This window comes from Pholis gunnellus (assembly GCF_910591455.1).
Source record: "Pholis gunnellus genome assembly, chromosome: 7".
NCBI lineage: Eukaryota > Metazoa > Chordata > Actinopteri > Perciformes > Pholidae > Pholis > Pholis gunnellus.
In genome coordinates, this window is record NC_136533.1 from 23,843,749 (window position 1) to 23,867,070 (window position 23,322).

Genomic DNA, 23,322 nt, shown 5'->3' on the forward strand with positions numbered 1-23,322 from the left:
CCCGAGCCACCACGGAGGAGCTGCGTAGGGAGACAACACGCTGAGTGGGTGTTTGATGCGGTGACTGTTTAACCGGCACACACCTACACACACCCACACAGCGCACTTCAGGTAGTAACTGTCAAAAGGACACCACCCACAGTGACACAAACGCACAGAGATTCCCAGACAGCGTTTTGCTTGAAAAACAGTTTTTCTTCATAGTCAGAGCATTGGATTGTCATGTCTGCCAACTTAGTCCTTAACTGATTAACACATATAGAGGCTCATTGTTGCCACAGCTTTCAGCTTCAGTATTTACTGTTTTGGTTCACTGCTCTCATGGCGTGGTTTCGAGAGACATAGCTCCGATAAACCGAATGTTCACTTCCTGCTCGGCAGCCAACGGCAGACGGACACAGTTAGAGACCAGCCAGTGACTATAGTAGAGCATTTAGCAGCAACAGGATCATTTGGTTTGGAGTGGTGTTTGCGTCCACCTGATGAAAGTGCGATATCAATAATAATAATAATAATAATACATTTTATTTGTATAGCACTTTAAAAGGGTACTCAAAGGCAAATGGTAAAAACAGAAACAATAAAAGCAATGACAATATAAACAAGGCAGAGAGATGGCATTATAACAGTAACAAACTAAACAAAAACATTCATAACTAGCATCACAGGTTAAAAGCAGATTTAAATAGGTGAGTTTTAAGTGCAGTTTTGAAAATGGCAAGAGAATGTCTGAGGTGCTGGGGGAGGGACAGCAATGGAGAAGGCCCTGTCCCCCCAGGGTCCGATACAGACAGAGTATCAGGGGTAATGAGGTTGGTGTCGGTGGATCTGAGGTTGCGGGTGGGAGCGTGTCGGTGCAGGAGTTACGAAAGGTATGAAGGGATTTAGGGTTGTGGAGGGCTTTGTATGTGATGAGGCACATTTTGAACTGTATTATTTGCTGTATGGGAAGCCAGTGGAGGTTTTGAAGTTTTGAGTTTGAAACTCTCCGTTTAGCTCCGTTTTTGGTCTCCACCGACCCCTGAGGGAAATGTTTGGCTCTCCAGCTACTAAATGCTCCACTTTGTTCACCAGCGAGTCGGCGAATTAGATGAGAGCGGTAAGACTGGGGTACATGTAGGGCCAGGTACAGAAACCTGGGAATCAAACGGGCACCGGTGCTAAATTATTAAAGACTGAAGTATTAATAAGCTCCGAAATGATCGGTTCTTTTAGCGGTGCTTAACGTTTCGGTTTAATGCACTACCACGCCGCGGCCTCTAACCCCTGTTCTCTGTGTCGCGGTCGAGCCAGAGAAGAGAGGTCGCGGTGGAGACGGTGAAGTGAAGATAACTGCAACAGCGACGCTCGTTACTGTGAGAGCACTAACACCTTTACGACTTAACAGCAGACAATTCATCAATACATCTGTTCAACAAGCATAAACATGACACGAACCTGTAGAAAAGAGATATTTCAAATCGGCTCCGTCCGCAGTCTCTCATTCACTCACGCCGTGTTTACACAACCACGGAGCGCTAGCTCGGCAATTAGTGAAACAAGCTAAAACAAAAGCTGTCTATATATAATCTACCTGTTTAACTTAGTTTGCCCCGTATCTTATAATTATTGTAAACTTATCTGACAGAGACAAAAGAAGCCCCTTCCATCTATCAGCTGTGCCATAATTTATCTTATTAACATATCAGATTTGTTTCCATATAAATGACTTTATATAGTGACTACAAACATTTCGTTATATTTAAAATAGAAATTAATTATTTTATAGCAATTATTTAGTAATAGAAAATGAAACGACAACAGCATGGATGAATAACCGAACTGATAAGGAGTATCGATAAGAGTAGTAGTATTAACAAAATCCTAACAATGCCCACCCCTAGGTACATGTGCCACGAAAATTCTCTGCAGAAGTCCCCCCTAAAGCCTTAAAACCTGAACTCTCAGGGACTTAACTGACATTACTTGTTAAATAGTTATGTGTGAGAGGCTGCAGGGGCTTCCAGGACTTGCCACACAAGATGAGAGGTACTTGTCAAATACTTGATTTACAATTTTTTGTCAAAACTGCTTTAATAACATTTTATTTTTGATGAATAAATGTGTAATATAACCTCAGTTTGCATGTGTTTTTAGGTTCCATCTTTAGTCCTTAAAGTTTCAGTGTAAACCAGTGGTCGCCAACCCGTCGATCACGATCGACAGGTAGATCTCGGAGACTTTCCCTGTCGCTCTCCAAAATAAAATAAAAATAAATTTAAAAGAAAAAAAGAAAAAAAATCCTGTGCTTTTATTTTCAAGGGGATTTTGTCTGCAGGCTGTCTGCTCATAATCTTCGCTTGTGTGCTCGTCTCAGAACGCGCAACTGGTGGGCCCACCGAGGCGGGTCTGTGAAGCAGTTTAGCCAATTGCTGATTAAAGATATAAATGAGTGACATACAATTTAGCCAATCAGCGTGAGGGATGAGGAGGTAAGGAAACATGAGAACACCAGGGTAGGGAGTGAGGGATGAGGAGGTAAGGAAACATGAGAACACCAGGGTAGGGAGTGAGGGATGAGGAGGTAAGGAGACAGACACATCACAGACTGCCTCAGACTGGCTGTCTGTGCTTATGAGCCGAACTACAAGGCACTCACAGACAGTGTTCAGTCACAGCATCACACTGACTTGAGTCACATGACTTCTGATGGCATTGTGATTGGACACAGAGCTGAACTGCACTTACATTAGTTGCACTGACTGAGAATGTTGTCAGTGTTGTGTTGTAACGTCAGTTGATAAATACAACAGTTAATATTGGTCGTTCATCCAGCCTGCTCATTGCAAAAGTGTTTTTTCTTGTTCATATTGTGTGCGGTTAACAAATAATTTCCTTTTTATGTTGCACTGAAATGAAGTCATTTAGTGTGTTCTTGGTCACATCAATTTGAAAGCTGGACCAAAGTGTTCGATTTCATTCAATTACAATTAGGCCAAATAAAAAGCCTCAAGTTGTAAGTACAGTCTGGACAGTCTTTTTCTCTCAACGCCTCAATAGGTAGATCTAGCCTGTCACCAAGGCAGAGGTCAGGGATCTTGGGCTTAAAAAGGTTGGTGACCACTGGTGTAAACCTAATATTTCAGGCTGAACACCCATGTGCTATCCTCTTTGTTTACCTTTTTTTAGGGCCCGAGCAGCGACAACGTCAGGCCGCGAGGTCCCTATTGTATCTGTAGGAATTATTATTCTTCTCTCGAATGAAAAACCGTTTAAGGGTATTTATCATGTCCCCAACCTCCCCATATTTGGCGAGCATATCAGGACTGCGGGAAATTTTTATATTTTATGGGTCATTGCTATGAATGGTGGGTAATTCCCTTTGGCAAAGTCTGCAGAAATGTGGACGTAATTGTTTATATAGGGGTAAAAATATCTGCTAGAGAGTCCTCAAACACACGACGATTTGACAGTGGGACAGAACTAAACCCTCACGGACTTTGACACGAGCGCACCTCAAAGTCCGTGAGTGTGCCGACTGGGATTGGGACATACTCATGTAGACATGACTCAGAACCAACACGCCTCCCCTCGCAGCCTGTGTTTATGTCTCCCTCAGTAACCAGCAGCTGTGTACTGTAGAACACCATTGTTCTCCGACTCTCCTCCCTCTATTCATCTGTCTATCTGCCCCCCTTTTTTCCCTTCCCTGGACGGGCTGACTCAATTACTGTGATGTCACATTTTAACAAATGTAAAAAAGGAGGGGAGAGCAGGAGGCACAAGCTGTGGGCCTTTCTCAATACCCAAGTTCACAAGTACGGACTTGTGAACTTTTGGAGTATGGACTTGAAGTCTGGACTCCAAGTCCAGACTTCAAGTACAGAGAACGCAGTACGGACAATTGGAACAGCAGCTTACTTGATGACATCACCACCTCAGCTGGTATTGCTAATGAGTTTAATCCGTTTTTTTACTGTAAAGTCTTTTTACAATCGAACTACATACGACAACCCTGCTTTTTTCATTTAAAATGAAATTTAAATTATATACACATATGTACACACACACACACACGTAATTGTATATATAATTATACCCTACTCACTGTACCTTGCACATGTTTAAAATAAAAGCATGAATATATGAACCTGAGTATTATTTGAATAGCTTAGTATTGAATGCACAATAACAGGTATGTTTATACATGGCACTAGGCCCAGTTTAATATAAAACAATTTTATACAATATATATAGTAGGAAGTCCCTGCTCCATCTCTCTATCAGTTTGGGGGTCCTTGGCCTGAAAAATGTTGAAGACCCCTGCTGTAGAGTGTTCTCCATCTGTAGTGTATCGTCTGTCTGATGAACGAGGTGCTTTGCAACAGACGGCAACCTCCAGTTCTGTCTAATGTGAAGCCAATGTGGAAGTTTCTTAAAACTTGCATTCTCTCCACTGACCAGCAGGGGGCGACTCCTCCGCTTGCAAAAATAAGTCAGATTGTATAGAAGTCTATGAGAAAATGACTACTTGATTTATTACCTCAGTAAACATTGTAAACATGAGTTTATGGTCTCAATCTCTAGTTTCAAGTCTTGAATCACCATTTAGAATCAAATAGACCACAGAGTATGCTTTAGGATGGGCTTACTGTGATTGACAGGTTGCTGCCACACATATACATATACAGCGTCTCTTCCGCATTCCAAATATGGAAACTTTCGTTAATTGGTAGCAAAAACAAAACATGGTGACGGCAAAATTCCTGAACTTGAGGCTTCATAACTGCAGTCCACAAACCAACGGGTGACGTTACTGACCACGTCCACTTCTTATAATACAGTCTATGCTACACAGCAGACAGTTCTGGGTACATGGTTTGGTTCCAAAATGACCATTTGGTCCCTCCATCAGGACGTTTAATCAAGATACACAACAGCTACAGACATGCACTTTAGATGTTTTTATTGTCTTGATATATATATATATATATATATATATATATATATATATATATATATATATATATAATTTTTTTTTTTTTTCTTTTTTTTTATACTTTAGCAACTTTTCCCTTGAGCTCAGTAACAGGTTTTCTTTTTCCACAATAAAACGAATGCCATCCTCACATTCAAATAACATTTTGTCGAAACAAATGTTAACTCAACAGCTCCGTTTGTTAGCTTGTAGTGTTAAAGTACTCACTGTGTGAAGAGCTCTGCCAGCTGCCGATGTCCTCTGCTCTCTGCCTGTCGCGCTGCAGACAGGCCCTGAGCGTTGGGCCTCCTCAGCGCCTCCCTGACTCCCGGTTGCTGCAGGAGGAACGCCGCCACCGTCCTCAGACCGTGGCTGGCTGCCAAGTGCAGCAGGCTGGAGAGCTGCTGGCACTGAGACGCGGCTGGAGAGGAAGGAAGAAAAAAAAACGCTGAGGGGGTGGACTCAACTGATGAGACGGAGCGGAGCGAGGTGGACACCTCCTGGCGGAAAGAGAGATGTGACAGCAGGTTTACACTAACAGATGAGTCTTTATTCAAAACTTGGGTATCAGCCAGACATGGCTCCGGGTTTCGGAGAAAGTTTAATTGAAATTCTGTGATATTTTCTTATTTGCTCTAGACTATTTTTACAAATAAATCCCAGCATTCAAAGCCCAAAGTGTCCTGTTATCAGCTTTTACTGCTGATTTTTTACCAGCCTAAAAACAAATGGCTTTTACCACATTTTGAGGGGTTCTGAATCAATTATTTTTATGGTATTTTAAATTGTATTATCTAAAAACCTATTTGTGATAAAAAAAAGTACCAGTCTGGTGTGTTGCATCAAAATCTGCCAAATGTGACCGATCAACATTCCATGAAGTTTTCAGTTGTTCTCAGTCCGTTGTTTGCGCAATGCAAAAAGCTGCAGCTGATACTGCGTCATCACGTACTGCATGCACCTAACAATAAACGCATGCAATATAAAGACATCGTCGTAGGCCTTTACTGTGTACTTTTAAGCGGCTACGTGAAGAGCATGCAGAAGCGTGGGTTGACTCCGAGTGAAGCCTTTTCCCTCAGCCGTCCCGTAGACGTACAGAGGACAGCTAATCAGTGTTTATCTGATGTTGGGTTGGCACATTATAACAACCTCCTGAACATCGTTGACATGCCTGCAAAAAGCTGTTGGTGTCCAAGCATCTCCACTTCTAGTTAAGGGAGTAGAATTTGTTAGGGAACGTCGGGAAACATCCCTACCAACATCCATTGACACCTAACTTGTCCCTGGCAATAGTTTTATTAGTGTTCGTTCATTAGCGAGAGAATAAGACCAACCAAAAGGCAGAACTGAAGTTTGTCAACTATGACGAAGTATCACAGCCACTGTTCTCAAAAAATATCTTGGATTTACAGAATTAAGTCTTAATATTATATTATGAGACCAGCAGCTCTGTCACACTTTGTTTCCTGACTTTATATATGGCTGCAGACTGGAAGATGACATTTCAGCACCTTATAAGCAGGAAATAGAAGCCTAATGCCGCCACTGTTTTGGATCCAGCAGCCAGTAGTCCCGACACACTTGACTTCACGTGTAGCCACTTAGCCTCCGTCTAACAGCTGCACGGTCCAGACCAAGGAAGGATGATTGGTGTAGATGTGGTGATCACATTTGTCGACTCAAAGCGACAGATCAGTTTGACTGCTGATCTGTTTCGTAAAAATGAGTTTACAATGTCAGTAGGGAGGAAATAAACCGTTTTACCCAATAATTCCCATGCCCACATGAATGCCATGTTTATGATCTTGTGATTTCTTTTCCTGAATTCAAGCTGTCGATTTGAAATGTAGGTGAACACTTTTTATCATATAAAAGACAAATATGCATCTATTTTCAGAAGAGGATAAAACTGTTTTTGGACATATTTGGACATATATGTCTCAACTTCAGGTGTGCAGAACACCTCGAGTTAAGATTTTCCTTTAAGTCAGAGTTAAGGTTTTATTTTTACTTCCAATAGATATTTTAGGTTTTCTCCTGAATATTATATATTATTATATATTATATAATATTAGCCCTGAAAGTTAGGGAAACAGTTGGACAAAAGACCTTAGAACTAAACGTGCCTCTCAGACTATCTTAACCACAACATGGCAGAGTTTATGGTGATGAATGAAGAAGATTAACACATCCAGGGAGGAGTGCTCCATGACCGGGAGACATTCAGTGTTTAAGGTGGGACAATTAGCTGCTAGGTTTCCATTCCTCTTGCTGAGTGGAAGCTAGTTAGCCTAGCTTGCCAATGGAGCAGTCTCTCTTTCATGGCTCTTTCAGAGAGCGGACATGCGGATTGAGCGGACAGGCAACAGCGGTGGCCCAGCTGGTGCCTGTTAGGCTGCTGAACTTAAAGTGATAAAACATACACTGCATGTAAATGAACCCGAATGATAACTAACAGTGCTGACTTGTTTTGTTGGTTCGTGGCCGTCTAACTCACCGGTGGGGCGGTCCGGCAGTGTGGAGCCCTCCGCGCTTGTGTCCATGTGAGTCTCTGTGCCGCCGTGTGCGTCTGTGACAGCCATCTGTCCGTCAACACCCGGTCCGGTCCTCTGGTGGGACAGGGTGAGGTGTTTCAGGGCCAGGGCCAGGCTCTGATCCAACCGCTCACACTCTTTCAACGGAATCTGACACACAAACAAAATAAAGGCTGGTCGGACATTTTGATTTCATTTAAATCCAATATGAACAATACCAAAACAAATGTCTATGGTAATCAATAAATCAGCATGAAAAACTTAACTGATCGTATGTAGACCTCGGCTTAAAAAATATACATATATATGGAAGTGAATCAACATTTCAGAGCCCTCAAGGTCTTTCCCAACTTACCTGCTCATCGTCCAATAGCAATGCTTCCTGTGGTGCAATGTTGTCGAGCAGGAAGTGGGCCATGTCGAGAGCCAAGTCCTACACACACACACACACACACACACACACACACACACACACACACACACACACACACGATACTGCCATCATTATTTTAAGGGACTCAAAGCCAAGTTTTTTACCCTTTAAAAATAGTTTAATCTGCTTTTCATTGCGTGCCATTCTTGAACACGATGTAAATGTAAAAACATTATTACCAATTATTGGAAAAGACAAAAATTTGATTTGTATGTACTCGCGGCAAAGAAATGTTGATGTGCTTGAGGTCAACTAGAAATTGAATGAGGCACTAAAATAAATACAGAATAGATGCCACACATTTTTACTAGAGGACAAGGCCATTAACTATGTTTGATGATAAAAATAAAAAAATCTGAAATATCAGCCAAAATAATGTATTTATTACAGACACATCTCATCTGTTTCTAATGAAACATATCTTTGTCTTCTGTCATTTCTTCGATAAAAGTCAACATAAATACTGGCCATTTTATTAGGTAAACCATTCTCATGCAGGGTAAGACCCCCATCCCTGTAATTGTTCCCCCGGAGCAGCCCGAATTCTTGGCGTTGTGTTTTCAACAAGGTGCTGGAAACATTCCTGAGAGATTCTGCTCCATGTTGGCATGATAGTGTCACATACCATTACAACAGCAAACAGCATGACCTGCTGACACAAGACAGGATGGATCCATGGATTCATTTTGTTTACGCAACATTCTGACCCTACCATCTTTACGTGGCCGCAGAAATCCAGATTAGTTTCACCAGACGACGTTTTCCCATCTCCTACCGTCCGGTCTTGGTCCTGTGCTTGCTGGAGCCTCAGTTTCCTGTTCCCGCTGGGGCCTTCTGCTGCTGTAGTCCGTCCAATTTACTTTTGCCGAAGTGCCTTAAACTTGCATTATTTCTAATGTCCATCAGGGAGCAGCCTCTGGTTGTATAGAAGTCTATGAGAAAATGACTACTTCTCACTTGATTTACTACCTCAGTAAATATTGTAAACATGAGTTTATGGTCTTGATCTCTAGTTTCAAGTCTTCTTCAATACAGCACCATAAAGCAGGGTATGCTTTTAGGCTGGGCTACCTTGTGATTGACAGGTCGATACCAGAGCTGTGTACAGTGTCTCTACGTCACTCCTCTGCAGTCCAAATATGGTCACTTCCGTTTTCTAGTTTCAAAAATCCAAGAAGGCGACGGCCGAAACGCCGAACTCGAAGCTTCAAAACGGCAGTCCACAAAATAATGGGTGACGTCATAATGACAAGTCCACTTCTTATTGTCATTCTTAGTCTATGGGTTCTATGTGAGACGGCCAGAGATAGCAACGTGTTTTCATCCACCGAACTGCCGCTCACTGGATGGTTTGGTTTTTCGCAACTCTTGAGACCGTTGGGGTTAAAATCAGGAAATCAGCTGTTTGCAAGACACTCGAACCGACATCAATTGTTCCACAAACCGAGTCGCGTAGATCACATTCTGATGTTTTAGTGAATCTTTTTTTCAGCACATCTTGTGCGCTTTTAGGCATTAAGTTCCTTTCACACCATTGGATGATCATATAGAAATGCATTGACAAGCAGTGTAGGGAGTACCAAATATAGTGGCCACTGAATATAGCACGCTGTTTTTTTTATCAGTGCCAAAACCAACGCAACTTAAAGTTAATCAGGCTACGAAACTGAATTATTTTCATCTAGCAAAGACAACCTCAGGTGGAATACAAAATACTTTGCATATCATTTCCAGCTCTGTCCCAACAGAGGACACATATTGCAAACAATGCAAAAAACAAATAAAAATGACAGACCTGGAACAGGAAGTGTCCAGTTTAATGCAGTCAAAGAACTGTGCCATTACCTGAACGAAGCAGAAGGTCTCCTGTGAGTGTGTGCCGACTGGTCCACCGGGCCGGGCCCAACATAGTGTTACCGAGACCTGCTCACACACATCATGGGCTACACACACACACACAACACAGGGAAATTACTTCTGGTTTTATCTGTATGTTAAAACATCCCATAAATATGAAAAGTAATTTTCAATAAATATCAATCATCAACATAGATGAATAAACACAAGTGCGCTCATAAAGACTGAGGAACACCATGTTATTCTGTCACAGCAGTGGCGCAGTGGCGCGCGCACACACACACACACACACACACACACACACACACACACACACACACACCTGTGTGATTTGTTTGTTTACCTGCTGTATAAGCTACAGATGTCATAGACAATATTACTTTTCTATTTTAGTTTCTATTAGGCACTGGTGTTAGTATTACTTCTTATAAACTTTATCTTTTTACTCTTGTTTTTATTCCCATGTTGTTGGTATTTACTTTTCCTATTATAGTTAATTTATTTAACTAAATTGATCTTAGTCTTATTGAAATTCTATTTTGCACTGCTGTCAGTATTTTGATACATTTAATCCTCTCTTTTTTATGTAAGTTTATATGACTATAGTTTTTTTCTTATTCTTCTAAAGAATTTTCGTTAGGATTAATAAAGTTATATGTGTGTGTGTCTTGGGCCTTTACACAGTAAAGTTTGAGTCGCCACGAGATCCACAAACTTTAAGACAAAACTGACAACATTGAGGGAGCAGACAGTGATCTGAGGGCTTAATTCTTAAAGGGCAACTTCAGTATTTTTCAGCCTGGACCCTTTGTTTGTGTGTCTAACTGACTAGTCGGGACAACGATATCTGAAATTGGTCCCGTATTGAGTAAGAGCGCTGCATCACTTATGCAACTCGAGGGATAAATTTGTGAAGCTGCGTCAGCGAAAGAGTTCAGAGTCACCCGTCATCGCTGACGCCCTGACGTTGTCAAATCGGAAATGGAGGAAACAAATATTGTCGCCGTCTTTGGGCACCCAGAGTTCTACGATAGTGACTTATATTTGTACAGAGACCAAACTTACTATGTGTTTAAATGTGTGTACAAGACAACAAAAACGTTGCTGCCGTATCGCTTGGATGGCATTATTTTGAATGTTGATGGAGGAGCTTACATTTTAGCATAGCCTAGCACTGATCAATCGGAAGTCCACTCAGAAGACAAGCATTTTAAAAGATGTTTTTTGTGGTTGAGACGGTGTTTCGGCTCTCTGGGACCTGGTGTCATGGAGTGTGTTCGGTTCACCCTCACTTCTCTGGAAGTCAGTGAGCTCAGAACAGCCCCCTCAGCATTTCCACAGAGTCGTTATTCCAAACCTGAATGTTTTTTAACTTGATCTTGTGTGTTTTCCATTTTGGTAGCAGTAATATTAGATTATGGTCTGAGAAACCAATCCTTTATTCTGCCGAGGGCTGGTACCACAATCTCCCGTATAAGAGTAACTACACCCAGGCTAATAATCCTGCTCGCACTGCCATCTGGAGATTTCTACATGCTCTGTCACAACCGCAACAGACCACACCCTGAGCACACCTACCTCACGTAATACTGGGTGAGGTTTTGAGTGAAATCCATCAGCTCATTATAAACTCCTGTTCAGACTATGACTAACAGATATAATGTTGTTGGAGACGCCTGGTGATGATCTGAATCTTGAGAAATGCAGTAGGTATTAAGGCGTGATATCCACAGAAGAGTTAATGCCAAGAAAGAAACGTCCCACTACAGGACAGAGTAGGATAATTAACTTTTAGGTGCTTTGAAGACCTAATTTTAGTAGAGAAAAATATTACAAGAGATTATGTGAGTGTGTTGTACCTGGACACACAGCATGCAGTGTGACGTGACCAACTCGCAGTGTGCTGGTCAGATGTCTTTGGGTGGATCCTGAGAATAAAAGATAAAACTCTGCCTCCTCCACTTCGTCCTCTTCTCCCTCGGCGCGACACACGTCTTCATCGTCGAGCTGAATGGTCAACACACACTCGCCCTGAGAGGACAGAGAGGCAATGAAATCAACTTTAATGCGTTTACATAAACACACCTTCTTCTTGCTAATGCAGACGGATCATGTTTAATTCATGCTATCAACACTGCCACCAAAGTTGCCCTATTAAATATACAATCTTTAAATGACTATGCACCTGTTTTTAAATGATGTGATTTCAGACTTCTTGTGTCTGACTGAAACTTGGCAGCTACCTAATAGTTATTTAACACTGAACCGAGCAAAACGATGACCGCAGGTCACCAACTAGACTCAGGCAGACCTGGGCATCTTAAGGCCCGCGGGCCACATCCGGCCCTTTGTGCATCCCTGTCCGGCCCGCGTGAGGCCAATCATAAATTACAAAATAAATTAAAAAAATATCTATGTCGAGTGTGCAATACAACAGTGCTGCTTTTGTTTTGAAAAGCGTTATTTGTATTACTTCCATGTGGACGTATGCGCGTGCGTGATTGTGAGTGAAGGTGAACAGTGGCAATCACAAATTACAAAATAAATTTTAAAAAACATCTATGTCGTGCGTGCAATACAACTGTGCTGCTTTTATTTTGAAAAGTGTTATTTATGGACGTATGTCCGTGCGTAACCTGTGAGTGAAGGTGCAGCGACAAGTGATGCCCGGTTACCCCCGAGATGTCCGCTCACGCTAAAAAAAGAAAAGTTGATGACGAATGCCGTGTTTTCAACAAGACATGGACTGCCAAGTATTTCTTTACAGAAATTAAAGGTAAAGCCGTGTGCTTAATTTGTGGTACACAGGTTGCTGTGTTTAAAGATTATAATTTGAATCGCCACTACACGACGAAGCACGAGGATAAATACCGGAATCTGTCTGATGAAGAGCACGCAAGGGAGGCTGATGCGTTGATGGTAAAACTGCAAACCCAACAAGGACTTTTTACCAAACTTCACACCCCCAGAGATAAAATAATATTAAAAATAAATTAATATTAATATTAATAAATTAATAAAAAAATAAAAATAAATTGCAGTGATTCAATGATTGTTTTTGTTTTCTTATTTCAATTTCACATAGCCTAATATAAATATTTAAGGATTAAGAGTTTAAATAAAACCATCAAAAGCAATCTGCTGTTGTATAAAGTCAAGTTAGGTTAAATGAAATTATTATTATTTATCTTACGGTATATCAAAAATAATATTGAGCAAAATGTAATTGAAATATTGTCGATGTGGCCCTCCAGCAGTGCTCGGGTTGCTCATGCGGCCCCCGGTAAAAATTAATTGCCCACCCCTGAGATAAACGGTAGGTGGAGCCGATTCCCGAGTCAGAGCTAAATCGAAGCTTGGAAAAACCACGTGGTATAACATGACGTAAATATGACATTTGTTTGTTTATGAAGAATGTTCTCGTCTAGGCTCCACACAGATCGGAGGTTTTCGTCTTGACGCTTAAGTCACATGCTTCACGTACATCATCATTTATTAATCAAGTCTGTTTCTGCTATTATCAACACGACAACTGTTACACCTCAAAGAGCAAACACTCCCTTTTCCTCTTGGCCGTATTCTTTTTTTAATCCCGAGTTTTTTTATGTGCAAACTCAAAACACACCGACTCATGATTCAAGGCATCTACCTCAAAAAAGGTGCTACTTGCTACTGTTTGGAAACCAAAAATGTACATAGATGGCAACATAGTCTGGATATTATGAGGCTTGAGCATTTAACTAGTGTGACCCATCAGTAATAATGGAGTGTAACAACTTAATTATATGCTTTTAAGACTGTGTTCGCAGAGCAAAATTTGCCCGAAACAACGTGACAACAAGCCATCTGCAAGCCAAGTTCAAGTTGGTTTGTTCATTTGGAATAGTGAAAGTGAGATAGAAAAAATAGATATACGATTTACACCAAGTGAGGAACTATGTGTGGTTAAACGCTAAGAAATGAATGAAGTCATCTGTGGTGGGGCTGTGTGTGTGTGTGTGTGTATGTGTGTGAGTCAGCGTCACGAGGAGCTGGCCGTTGCGTTGAGGTCAGCGTGTGTGTTCCTACTCTCCCTGCAGTAGCTCGGTGCTGTGTGATGACAGGATGGACACTGTTCCTGTGTGTCATGGCGATAATATGTGGCAACTACCAGACTCTCTTTCCACAGAACAAGTGAAAATGCTCAGAGACACATTGGACCACATTAAACATAGTGCAAAGTAATTGAGTCATCGATGCACATACTGTATAAGCTTGAAAATAACTAATCAACAAACAAAGACGTGTGCCATCTGCACAGAGCATCCACAGGACAAACCGCTAATGTGTAATTGCCAATCATTAAGCAAACAATGTTATTAAAACTGTTTGTCTTTAACCCTCTGAATCCTAAGCAGTGTTTTGCTCCTGTCACATTTTCCTAGCTGTGGCCTTGATTTTCACTGCAATATACAAGTCCTGCATCTCTATGGAAACAGCACAACCATGGCCAGAAGTAGAGATAACTCAAAAATGTCTTCTGTGCAGTATAACACAGTTAACGTGTCATAAATCATAAAAAAGAAAAAAAAATGCAAAATTTCTTTGATAATTTCTTTTAGAATGCAATGTTTTTTACAGCATCTGGTTACACTAAACGGTTTATTTGTGGTGAGATTTTTAAGCTTAGTTTCAGTTGCGTTTTCTGATGGAACCTTTCGTCACACATGATGTGTTTAAGGACTGTCAGAAAGACATAAATCTGACAATGTTACTTTTTACAGCTTCGGGCTGTGATAAATGATGTAGTTTTGGCAATTGCTTTTCCATCCCGCCGGCGGGTTTTGGGGTTCAGAGGGTTAACCATGTTCTGCTGTCGAAATGTCTGAAAGTTTAAAAAGCTTTGTTTCTCCAACACCCGAGGTATGTAAGACTGTTACAGTTTGTATTCACGGGGATGTTTCTCTGTTTGGCCTGATGATGGCGCTGTTCTCTCTTTGTTATAATGAATAGAATACAGAAGTGTGTTTATGCGGGCTTACTGTCACAGGTATGTGCGCTGCAACTAGGTAAAATGGTAAACGGTCTGTACTTTTATATCTCTTTTCTAGTCTTTCCGACCACTCAAAGCGCTTTCACACTACATGTCATCATTCACCCATTCACACACCTATTCACTCATACATACAGTGATGGCAGCCATGCTATCCTGCAAGGTCCTTGCCCATCAGGACCAACTAACATTCACATACATACAAGGAAAAAAAACTCAGAATTTACAAGGGCAAAAAACAGTTATTCTCTGAGATTGTCGTAAATTTAATAGAGAAAAAATCGTATGATTTAAAAAAAAAAAAAAAAAAAGTTTAAAAGAAAAAAATACTCAGATGATCTGAGATAAGTCAGAAAATCACAAGAAAACCTTTAAACACTGTAGTAACGTGTTCATAAAAAACTTATATTTCAGGACCTTAGACGTGTTTAGAGGCCGTCCGTCAAACAGGCCGTCAGAAAAAGAGCAATCTTTAGAATTTATCTGATAACCCATTGGCAAAATAAAAAGTACAACAGGTCCAACATGAGGATAAAGTACAATGCAATCATTTCCAGAAGAGCACAACTACTTTAGGCTCAACAAAATTCAGACGGCGGATGTTTGTACCCCGTTTTTTTTCTCAGCAAATTTATAACTTTATAATCTCAGAGAATGTTCCATATTTTTAACGAAAATTTACGAATTTCAGAGAATCTCAAAAAAAGTGTCACGTAAATTTATGTCTTCAAATTAAGAAATTCAGTTTTCTTCTCGGAACAAATAATTGTTTAATTTCCTATATTTTTTCTCTATATTTGAATTTTCACTTGCATAATTTTATGTTTTAGATACTCTTTTATTTATTTTTTTATATATATATATTTAATGAGCATTGTTGGAGGGAGCCTGAGATCGATGACTGTCAATGCCAACGAATGCTTCTCTGCTTTGTTGTCTCTTGCTGTGCACATAACAGAAAACTTGAACTAATCTGTGATACATCTAAGAGCTGGCTGGCTACAGACGGCGGGTATGTAGGAAGGTTTGCATTAAAGAGATAAAAAAACTGAACAGAGAGTAGAGTGTATATGCGTTGTATATTGCTCTCGTGTGTGTGTGCTGTGAAACATTACACAGCACACACACAAATACACACACACTTCTGCTGAACATGCAGTTAACAGCCTCACCCATACAAACACGGGCACACAGGAATGTTTCAGATCTCACACACACATACACACACACACGGCACTGCTATTGTTGTTAAACTCTGTTAGACGGACAGACGGGGGTCACATTTCCCACGTGAGCGGTTACAGATGCTTTGGCTGCTTATGAATATGGAAACATTCAGGCTAAGCTAACATACTTGTGTTATTCCGCTCAGGTGCTCTGCCAGGACCAGATGAGGATACTTTACCGGTGCACATGACTGATGTATTTGGTACATGGCATGCTTAAGTTACACAAGAAGCGGGACTGAATGTTGGGAGCTGGTTCTCAAGTGGACCCTTTTCCAACTATACAGTATAAGAAGAGTTGTTTAATTTGCTAAGAAATCCTGAGGATCGAGGAAGCTCGCGGAAGGAGCTCCAAGCAAAGGAAACACCGCCAGAGAGTCTATGGGGTATTGTCAAGAGGAAGATGAGACACCAGACCCAACAATGCAGACGAGCTGAAGGCCACTATCAAAGCTTCCTGGGCTTCCATAACACCTCAGCAGTGCCACAGGCAGATCGCCTCCATGCCACGCCGCATTGATGCAGTAATTCATGCAAAAGGAGCCCCAACCAAGTATTGAGTGCATACTGTATACTGTACTCGGACATACTTTTCAGTAGGCCAACATCTGTATTAAAAATCCATTTTTTAATTGGTCTTGTGTAATATTCAAATTTTCTGAGATACTGAATTTTAGGCTTTCATTAGCTGTAAGCCATAACCATCAAAATTAAAAGAAATAAACACTTGAAATATATCACCCTGTGTGTAATGCAGTGGCGGCTGGTGGAACATTTTCTAGGTAGGGCCATCCAATCAATTTCAGCAAACATTCCAGTATGATTTAATGCAAAGAAATTAAGGTATCAAACACGCATTACTACTTTGCAGTTAAATATTTAACATTTATTCCAACACGAAAAAAGCAGTAAATAACACATCAGGACATCATAGGGAATTCAGTATCTCACACACACACACACACACACACACACACACACACACACACACACACACACACACACACACACACACACACAGTTAGCCTTTAACCACACAGTTCTTCACTTGGTGGAATTTCCTTCACAATACCACATTACAAGCAAACTAGGTCTTAGAACGTACAATCGGTGTGTTTCTTTTAGAATAAAACTCTTAACGAGAGTCTACAGCCACGCTAGCAGCTCTGAAAGAGTTAGCTTTGCGCTAAATGATAACGTCAGCATGCTCGCAGTGGCAACGCGCTGATGTTTGGCAAGTATATAGTTCACCGTCTTAGATTAAGCATGTTAGCGTGTTAACATTTGCTAGTTAGCAGTAAAACACAAAGCGCAGCAGAGGCTGATGGGTATGTCATTATTAAATGTTGACCTGATAGATAGTTACACGTTATTAGAATTCATACTGAAGGTAATGTCTGAACCACCTATTAGTTGTTGAGAAATTGAAGTTTGAACCACAAACAATGGGCCGATTTTTTAGGCTATCGTTTTAAAAAAATTACGATACAAGTACCCATGAAGTGATACCAATAGAGTACTTCATTTGATACCTTTTTTTTCGACTCTATTCGATACTGATCATGTGAATGGTCGCATTTAGTTGCGAAAAAACAACCACAAACAAATTATTTGTCTACCACTAACTCGTTATGTAGCAGATCATGTTGCGGCGTTTTTCTCATTTTGATGCTGTGTGATGAAGACAGATACTTACATAGAGTGGAGCTTGTTGGGGATTCAGTTTCATGGTGATGGACTCTAGAAGAAGAAAAACAACAAGGGGGTGGGGGGGTAGAGGTGTGAGCAATATGTGGAAAAACATACGAGAAAGAGGGGACCTCCAAGACAAATGTATTGACTTTTTAACACAGGGCAATTCTACAGTGGCCCTGAAGGGTCAACGCACTGCAACAAGTAGACGGAACTAAATTGACAACATCTTGCGAAGCATGAAGCAGAGAACAAAGCATGTAAAAACACAACCGGATGCAAGTCGCACTGAACGCAAGGGAAGTAGATCACTCGCAAATAACGGTGCATAACATCTGAATGATGCAATCAGAATATTAAATCTAAAACAACTAAATACAGAAAAGACTGTATGTTTGTGTTTTCTCTCTTTTTTCCTAAATGCAGATGTTTTATTCAGTAACTTTTGTTTATATCCGTTTGCTAATGATGCACAGATACTGATATCCGCTATCGTGTCATGATTCATTTTTTTACTAAATACCTTGCTATTGATATTGTGACGATATTATAGGGTTAACCCAATGGTGGTTTTACACAATATTTATGAGATTTTTCATAATCATCAGTAATGTGGATATAATTATTAGGCGGGTAAATCCAAATAATAGTAAATTCCGAAAATTAAATAATTTTACTGTAATGTATTCTTTAAAACCAGGAAAAGACTACACTTATGCTATATTACAATATACGAAATCTCATATCATGATATCGATACATTGCACAGCCCTTAATACATACTATATACCAGTGGTGGGCCGTCAGGGCCTGCAAAGCCTTCTCTGCTGGCCTAAACAGAATCACAAAGTTATAGCTATTTTATAATTTAATAATTTGTCTTAAATACACTACATGTATCAGAATTTATAAAAATATTTTTCCCATTATCTTATTTTCTCATTGCACAGCTACTGTGTTCCTCAGTTGCTCTGCTTCCAGTGCAGCTTGTTTTAAGTAGAGCTTTTATCCAATCAGATTTCACCTCTGTGTTTCTAGGTAAGAAGAGAGGCCCGAGGCCTGCAGACTCACCAGTGCCTCCATGTGCAGTTTAAGTGAATGGGGACGATATTGTTGATTGTCATATTGTTCAACCAATAAGATCTTTAGTTTGAGATTCTTTGACGCGCCAGAGCGGCCTGCTGGCCTACAACTATGTCAGCATTACTCCAGCTCACTTTGCAGGAGTGAGGTGCAGTGTGTGTTGTGTTGGTCAGTGGGCGAGCACGTGACTATTGGAAAACGAAACTTAACTTGCAAGCAGAGCTTAGTTGGAGGTTCAAATTGAAAGAAATTATAACATGTTTAGGGTTTTGATTGGTGTAGTTTATTTATTGTTTTACCTAGCTTTGTTTTTTTAGCACTCAATGGCTGAATAAGGAGGAGAAACGGATTTAGTGGCGGAGATACTGACAACGCCTTTCTCAAGAAAGACATTTCAGGAAAAGCTGGACATCGTAAGAAATGGTCAGTCAACCCCACAGCTGGCAGCCCTGACTCAGCAGGAAAAGGATTTGTATGAACGGTATTTCTTGCTGACAGCGTCGGAGAAGCGTTGCACATTTTATGGCTGGGTTTGGAGCTATGCTACGCTAACCTTAGGGCACCAAAGCATTTTAAAACTTTTGGAGAGACTCAAGTGGATCTACAACTCAACGAACACTTTCGCAAGGAAACAGCTCCACAACCACGGCCCAACATGCGGTCAGCGCCGGCAAGGCGCCCTGCTGCGAACCTGCCGCAGCAGACCGGCGAAATACAACTGGGGAGGCTCGACTGTCATCACTGGCTCCATGAATCGAGGAGGACTTCTTACTGGAACTGAAACGATGTACTGGGATTAAACTCTTTAAGTTTCGGTAAGTGACAAACTGCGTCAGTTTTTTTACATAGTAACGTTACTACTGTTCATTTGTCTATCGTGTCGTTTTTATGAATAGTATTTGAATGGCTTGTGCTCTTATGTGGTGGAATGCGTGGATCCGCTGCAGGTTTGCTGGATTGATGCATCATAATGAGGTTATTAGGAGGTAATTCAACTGTAGTAGGACAGCACAGAAGGCCCAGGTATATAATGCACGGCCCGCCACTGCTATATATATTAGACACTGGAGTTATAATTCCTTTTTAGGTTTTGACCAATTTGTTGCATTTTAAAAAGGTTTACAAAAAAGGTTTTGAATTGTAATTCCTGTGAATTTCAATTTTTCTTTTTTTTTTAACAAGTACAATTTATTATTACAATAATAAATAAAAAAATGTAATTTATATTTTTTTAATTTATTTGTCACATTTTGTTTTTTGATCAGTGTCCCTACTATTTGCATGCATTTTCTAAAGTTGCAGTATTGAGCTCTCAGGGCCACCGTACTAAAAACACAAGAGACTCTTTGCAACAGTTAGTGCTCAGTTTTATACAGACTCTCCTCTTTCCACAACACACTGGAAACCATCGGCGGGAGCCTGTTGGACAGGTTAGATGGAGTTAATGCAACATAGCAACTTGTTTTACTGGTGTCAGTGTCACCAAACCCTTCATGGTGTGATTTTAAGTTCCCACGCACCATCACGGGTGTTTATTTTATCCTTCCGATGTACTATTAAAAAAAGGACAAAAAGCAATCTTAAAGGCAGGCTTGTATATAAGTAAAACTGGATTCTTGGAAACAAAAATGAAGCAATTAGGCTTTTTTTTTTATCTGATTAGCGGAAATCAAAAGATTACCGTACTGATGTTGTGGTTTGTGTATCAAACCTGAATTTAAACAATCAACGAGCTGTAAAACTGCAACAGGCTGCAACTCAACTTTTCTTTTAAGGTATTTAAGTGTGTTTGTCTGCATTTACTTTAATGTCAACATCCATAGTAACACCGCCTTTGTCTCCATGTCTGTCTCTCTTTCCAGTGTCTTCTGTATATTGTGTGTCTTTGTATTACTGTCAACGTGTTTATTGCAGCTTAATGTTTTAATGACTATGGTATATGCACAAGATTAGAATATCATATTGAATGAGTAATATTTTGAATTTGAGTTTTGTAATAAAGATCACTTTGTTTCTTTCTTTCCTTATTGATCTCAAACAGGCCCTCCTCCCAGCAGACATTAACAAAGCAACTGATCTGTTTAAGTGTCCCAGCAAGACGGTCACATGTCAACATGTCTGCAGGGATATAAAACCTGTTTTTCTTTATACAGTTTGTCATTAGCAGTACACTGTTATTTGTAATATGACTACAACAACTGCACTGTGACAGTGGAGTCATATGAAAAACTCAGCTTTAGTTAGAAAACGGTCCAGTGGTCCTGGAGTGATTGGCTGAGGAGTGTGAACTAAAGATGCTGAGTCCAGCTTCAAGACGAGGGATGAGACGCGGCATCTCATCGTGTGCATGAAGTCACCGGTTCTAATTACAGACGCGTCAGTAGGACAAGCCGGGGGGAGGGGTCACCACCCAACTCCTCTACATATGCACTGATGTGGTCGGCCCATTCATGGCCAGGAAACAGGAAGTCGGAGGGAAACAGAGGAGCCTTACAAGTCCTCCTCACACACTCGACAGGAGACAACAAGCCTTGCATGTTATAACAGCCATGACGTACTCAGAAACTTCCGTTTTCTGGGGGTGTTTATGAACTGTGAGCTGTGATGCATGACACCCACCTGTGCCCACAAAATAAAAAAAAACAATGTGCAACCAGCAATGTGTTGGACCAAGTTTAGATCTATGAAATTAGTTGATTCTCTGGCGCAAGTGAAGAATCTCCAGACAGCAGAGTTACAGTGCTCTACACTGGAGGAAGCCATCATATTGTTCCCTGTGTCACAACATCCAAATTCCATAGGACTCTGCGTATAAACTGCTCCACAAAAGAGTCGGTCGGCTGACAGGAGCGGAGAGTACAAATACCTTCCATTGAACTTGCTGTGTGTCAGGCTGGCCCCACCTTTTTTCCCCAGGAACACACTAATGACTTATTGTACAACAATGGTGCGCAACCAGTTGATCGGGGTGCTTACAGGTCGATCACAGATTACTCTTTTTGGATAATGAGCCTGTGTATCACTGTCGCCCAACACGGAACTTTGTAGTGTCAAGCTTTGGTTGTACGCGCGATTGGCACCGCAAAATGAACTGTGAAGAATCAAAAAAGACGAGTGTAACTGCAAAAAAAAGCCATAAACCAACCACCACGGTGCCAAAGAGGGATTGTTATTATCTGTAAATTCATATTCATGATTTACTATATTGTCTTTATGCAAGCCCTGTAAAGAAAGAAGTCAAGTATTAAGCAGCAAAAAAGTTGTAGCACGACGCGTTTGAGTTAATCTGCATACACTACACGTCCTGCGATGCGTCTATCGAGCGTTTGCACATAATGTTGACGCTGAAACGATATATTGTGCCCCCTTATCATACGGGGGGCATGAATATTTCAGTCTGGAACAAAGTGGTGGACTGACTGAACAGACCGTCCCACAGTGCCGACAATAATAACAGCACTGAGCATTCCATTGTATAAGTGACACTACTGAAGTGATCAGTGTATGTAGTAGTTAACATCTCACCTTACAGTTGGCTTCCACAAATCATGAGATGTGTTCAACGGTTATTATTGAGATTTCTCAGGGCTGCTGTACATTAGCTTTGAACGAGAGATCCTCAGAGAATCAGAAGATTTAGCCTTCGGAAGACTGGTGACTTATTTTGGTTTTGAAATGCAGCTTGTGGACAGAAACTTATTTTGCATGAAAACGTTGAAGGTTTAGTTGCCAAAGGACAATAAGCGGGAGGCATTAAGATGACTTAGGTTTACAGCGTCAGATCCTCTTGTCCTTCTGTCTGTCTGGCTGCAGAGTTAATCCTGCTATGTAGCCCACCCAGCCCCTCATCCCTCAGCAGGGGTTCATTTGGGATCAATCGGCTTCCAAAGCCCACTTATATTAAGTCAACATAGAATAACTCACAGAGGCTGGTAAACAAAGCAGTCACAGCCGACAGAGACCCCCCTTCACTACTCACGAGTGACCTGTGAGAGAAAATAAAAAATAATAAATGAGTAAGTCCTCCATACGGGTCATGAAGGTCCACGGAATTGTTTTGATGAGAATGAACGTGATGTGAATGACATGCTATGACTTTTTCATGGACACACAGTGTAGATGGCACAAACGGCTTCATCGCTTCTGCCTCTATATTCAGAGCTGGCAGTGATGTTTCATTGTGCCTTTTAAAAAAAATGTATAAATCCGATCTGGTCTAAATATAGGAAGGAGAGGTTTCAAACGAGAGCTGTCAGATGCTGAGAGGAGAGGTGGATTCCATGAGACACGCCGCAAACAGACTGTATATAAGAAGTCAACATCGTGACGTCACCCATTGGTTTGTGGACTGACGATATGAAGCCTTGAGTTCGGTGATTTCGCTGTCGCCATATTGGATTGGGACCATTTCTGTGTCGTTTTTTTCACAACCAATAAACTGAAGTTACCATATTTGGAATGTGGGAGGGTGAAGTAGAGGCGCTGTATACGTCTCTGGTAGCAGC

At 40.9% G+C, this 23,322-nt stretch overlaps 1 protein-coding gene across 1 annotated transcript in view; it reads right to left on the minus strand.

Annotated features, from left to right (window-relative positions):
• Window positions 1-23,322, minus strand: part of LOC306699247 (uncharacterized protein) — a 109,061-nt gene that overhangs the window by 60,430 nt on the left and 25,309 nt on the right. Inside the window, exons 2-7 of the mRNA XM_079163801.1 lie at window positions 17,739-17,782; window positions 11,644-11,815; window positions 9,773-9,870; window positions 7,850-7,927; window positions 7,458-7,644; window positions 5,186-5,378 (exon numbers count right to left, since the gene is read on the minus strand). Coding sequence (XP_079019927.1) covers window positions 5,186-5,378; window positions 7,458-7,644; window positions 7,850-7,927; window positions 9,773-9,870; window positions 11,644-11,815; window positions 17,739-17,771 — 761 coding nt within the window. The 5' untranslated portion in view covers window positions 17,772-17,782. The remainder of the gene's footprint in view (window positions 1-5,185; window positions 5,379-7,457; window positions 7,645-7,849; window positions 7,928-9,772; window positions 9,871-11,643; window positions 11,816-17,738; window positions 17,783-23,322) is intronic.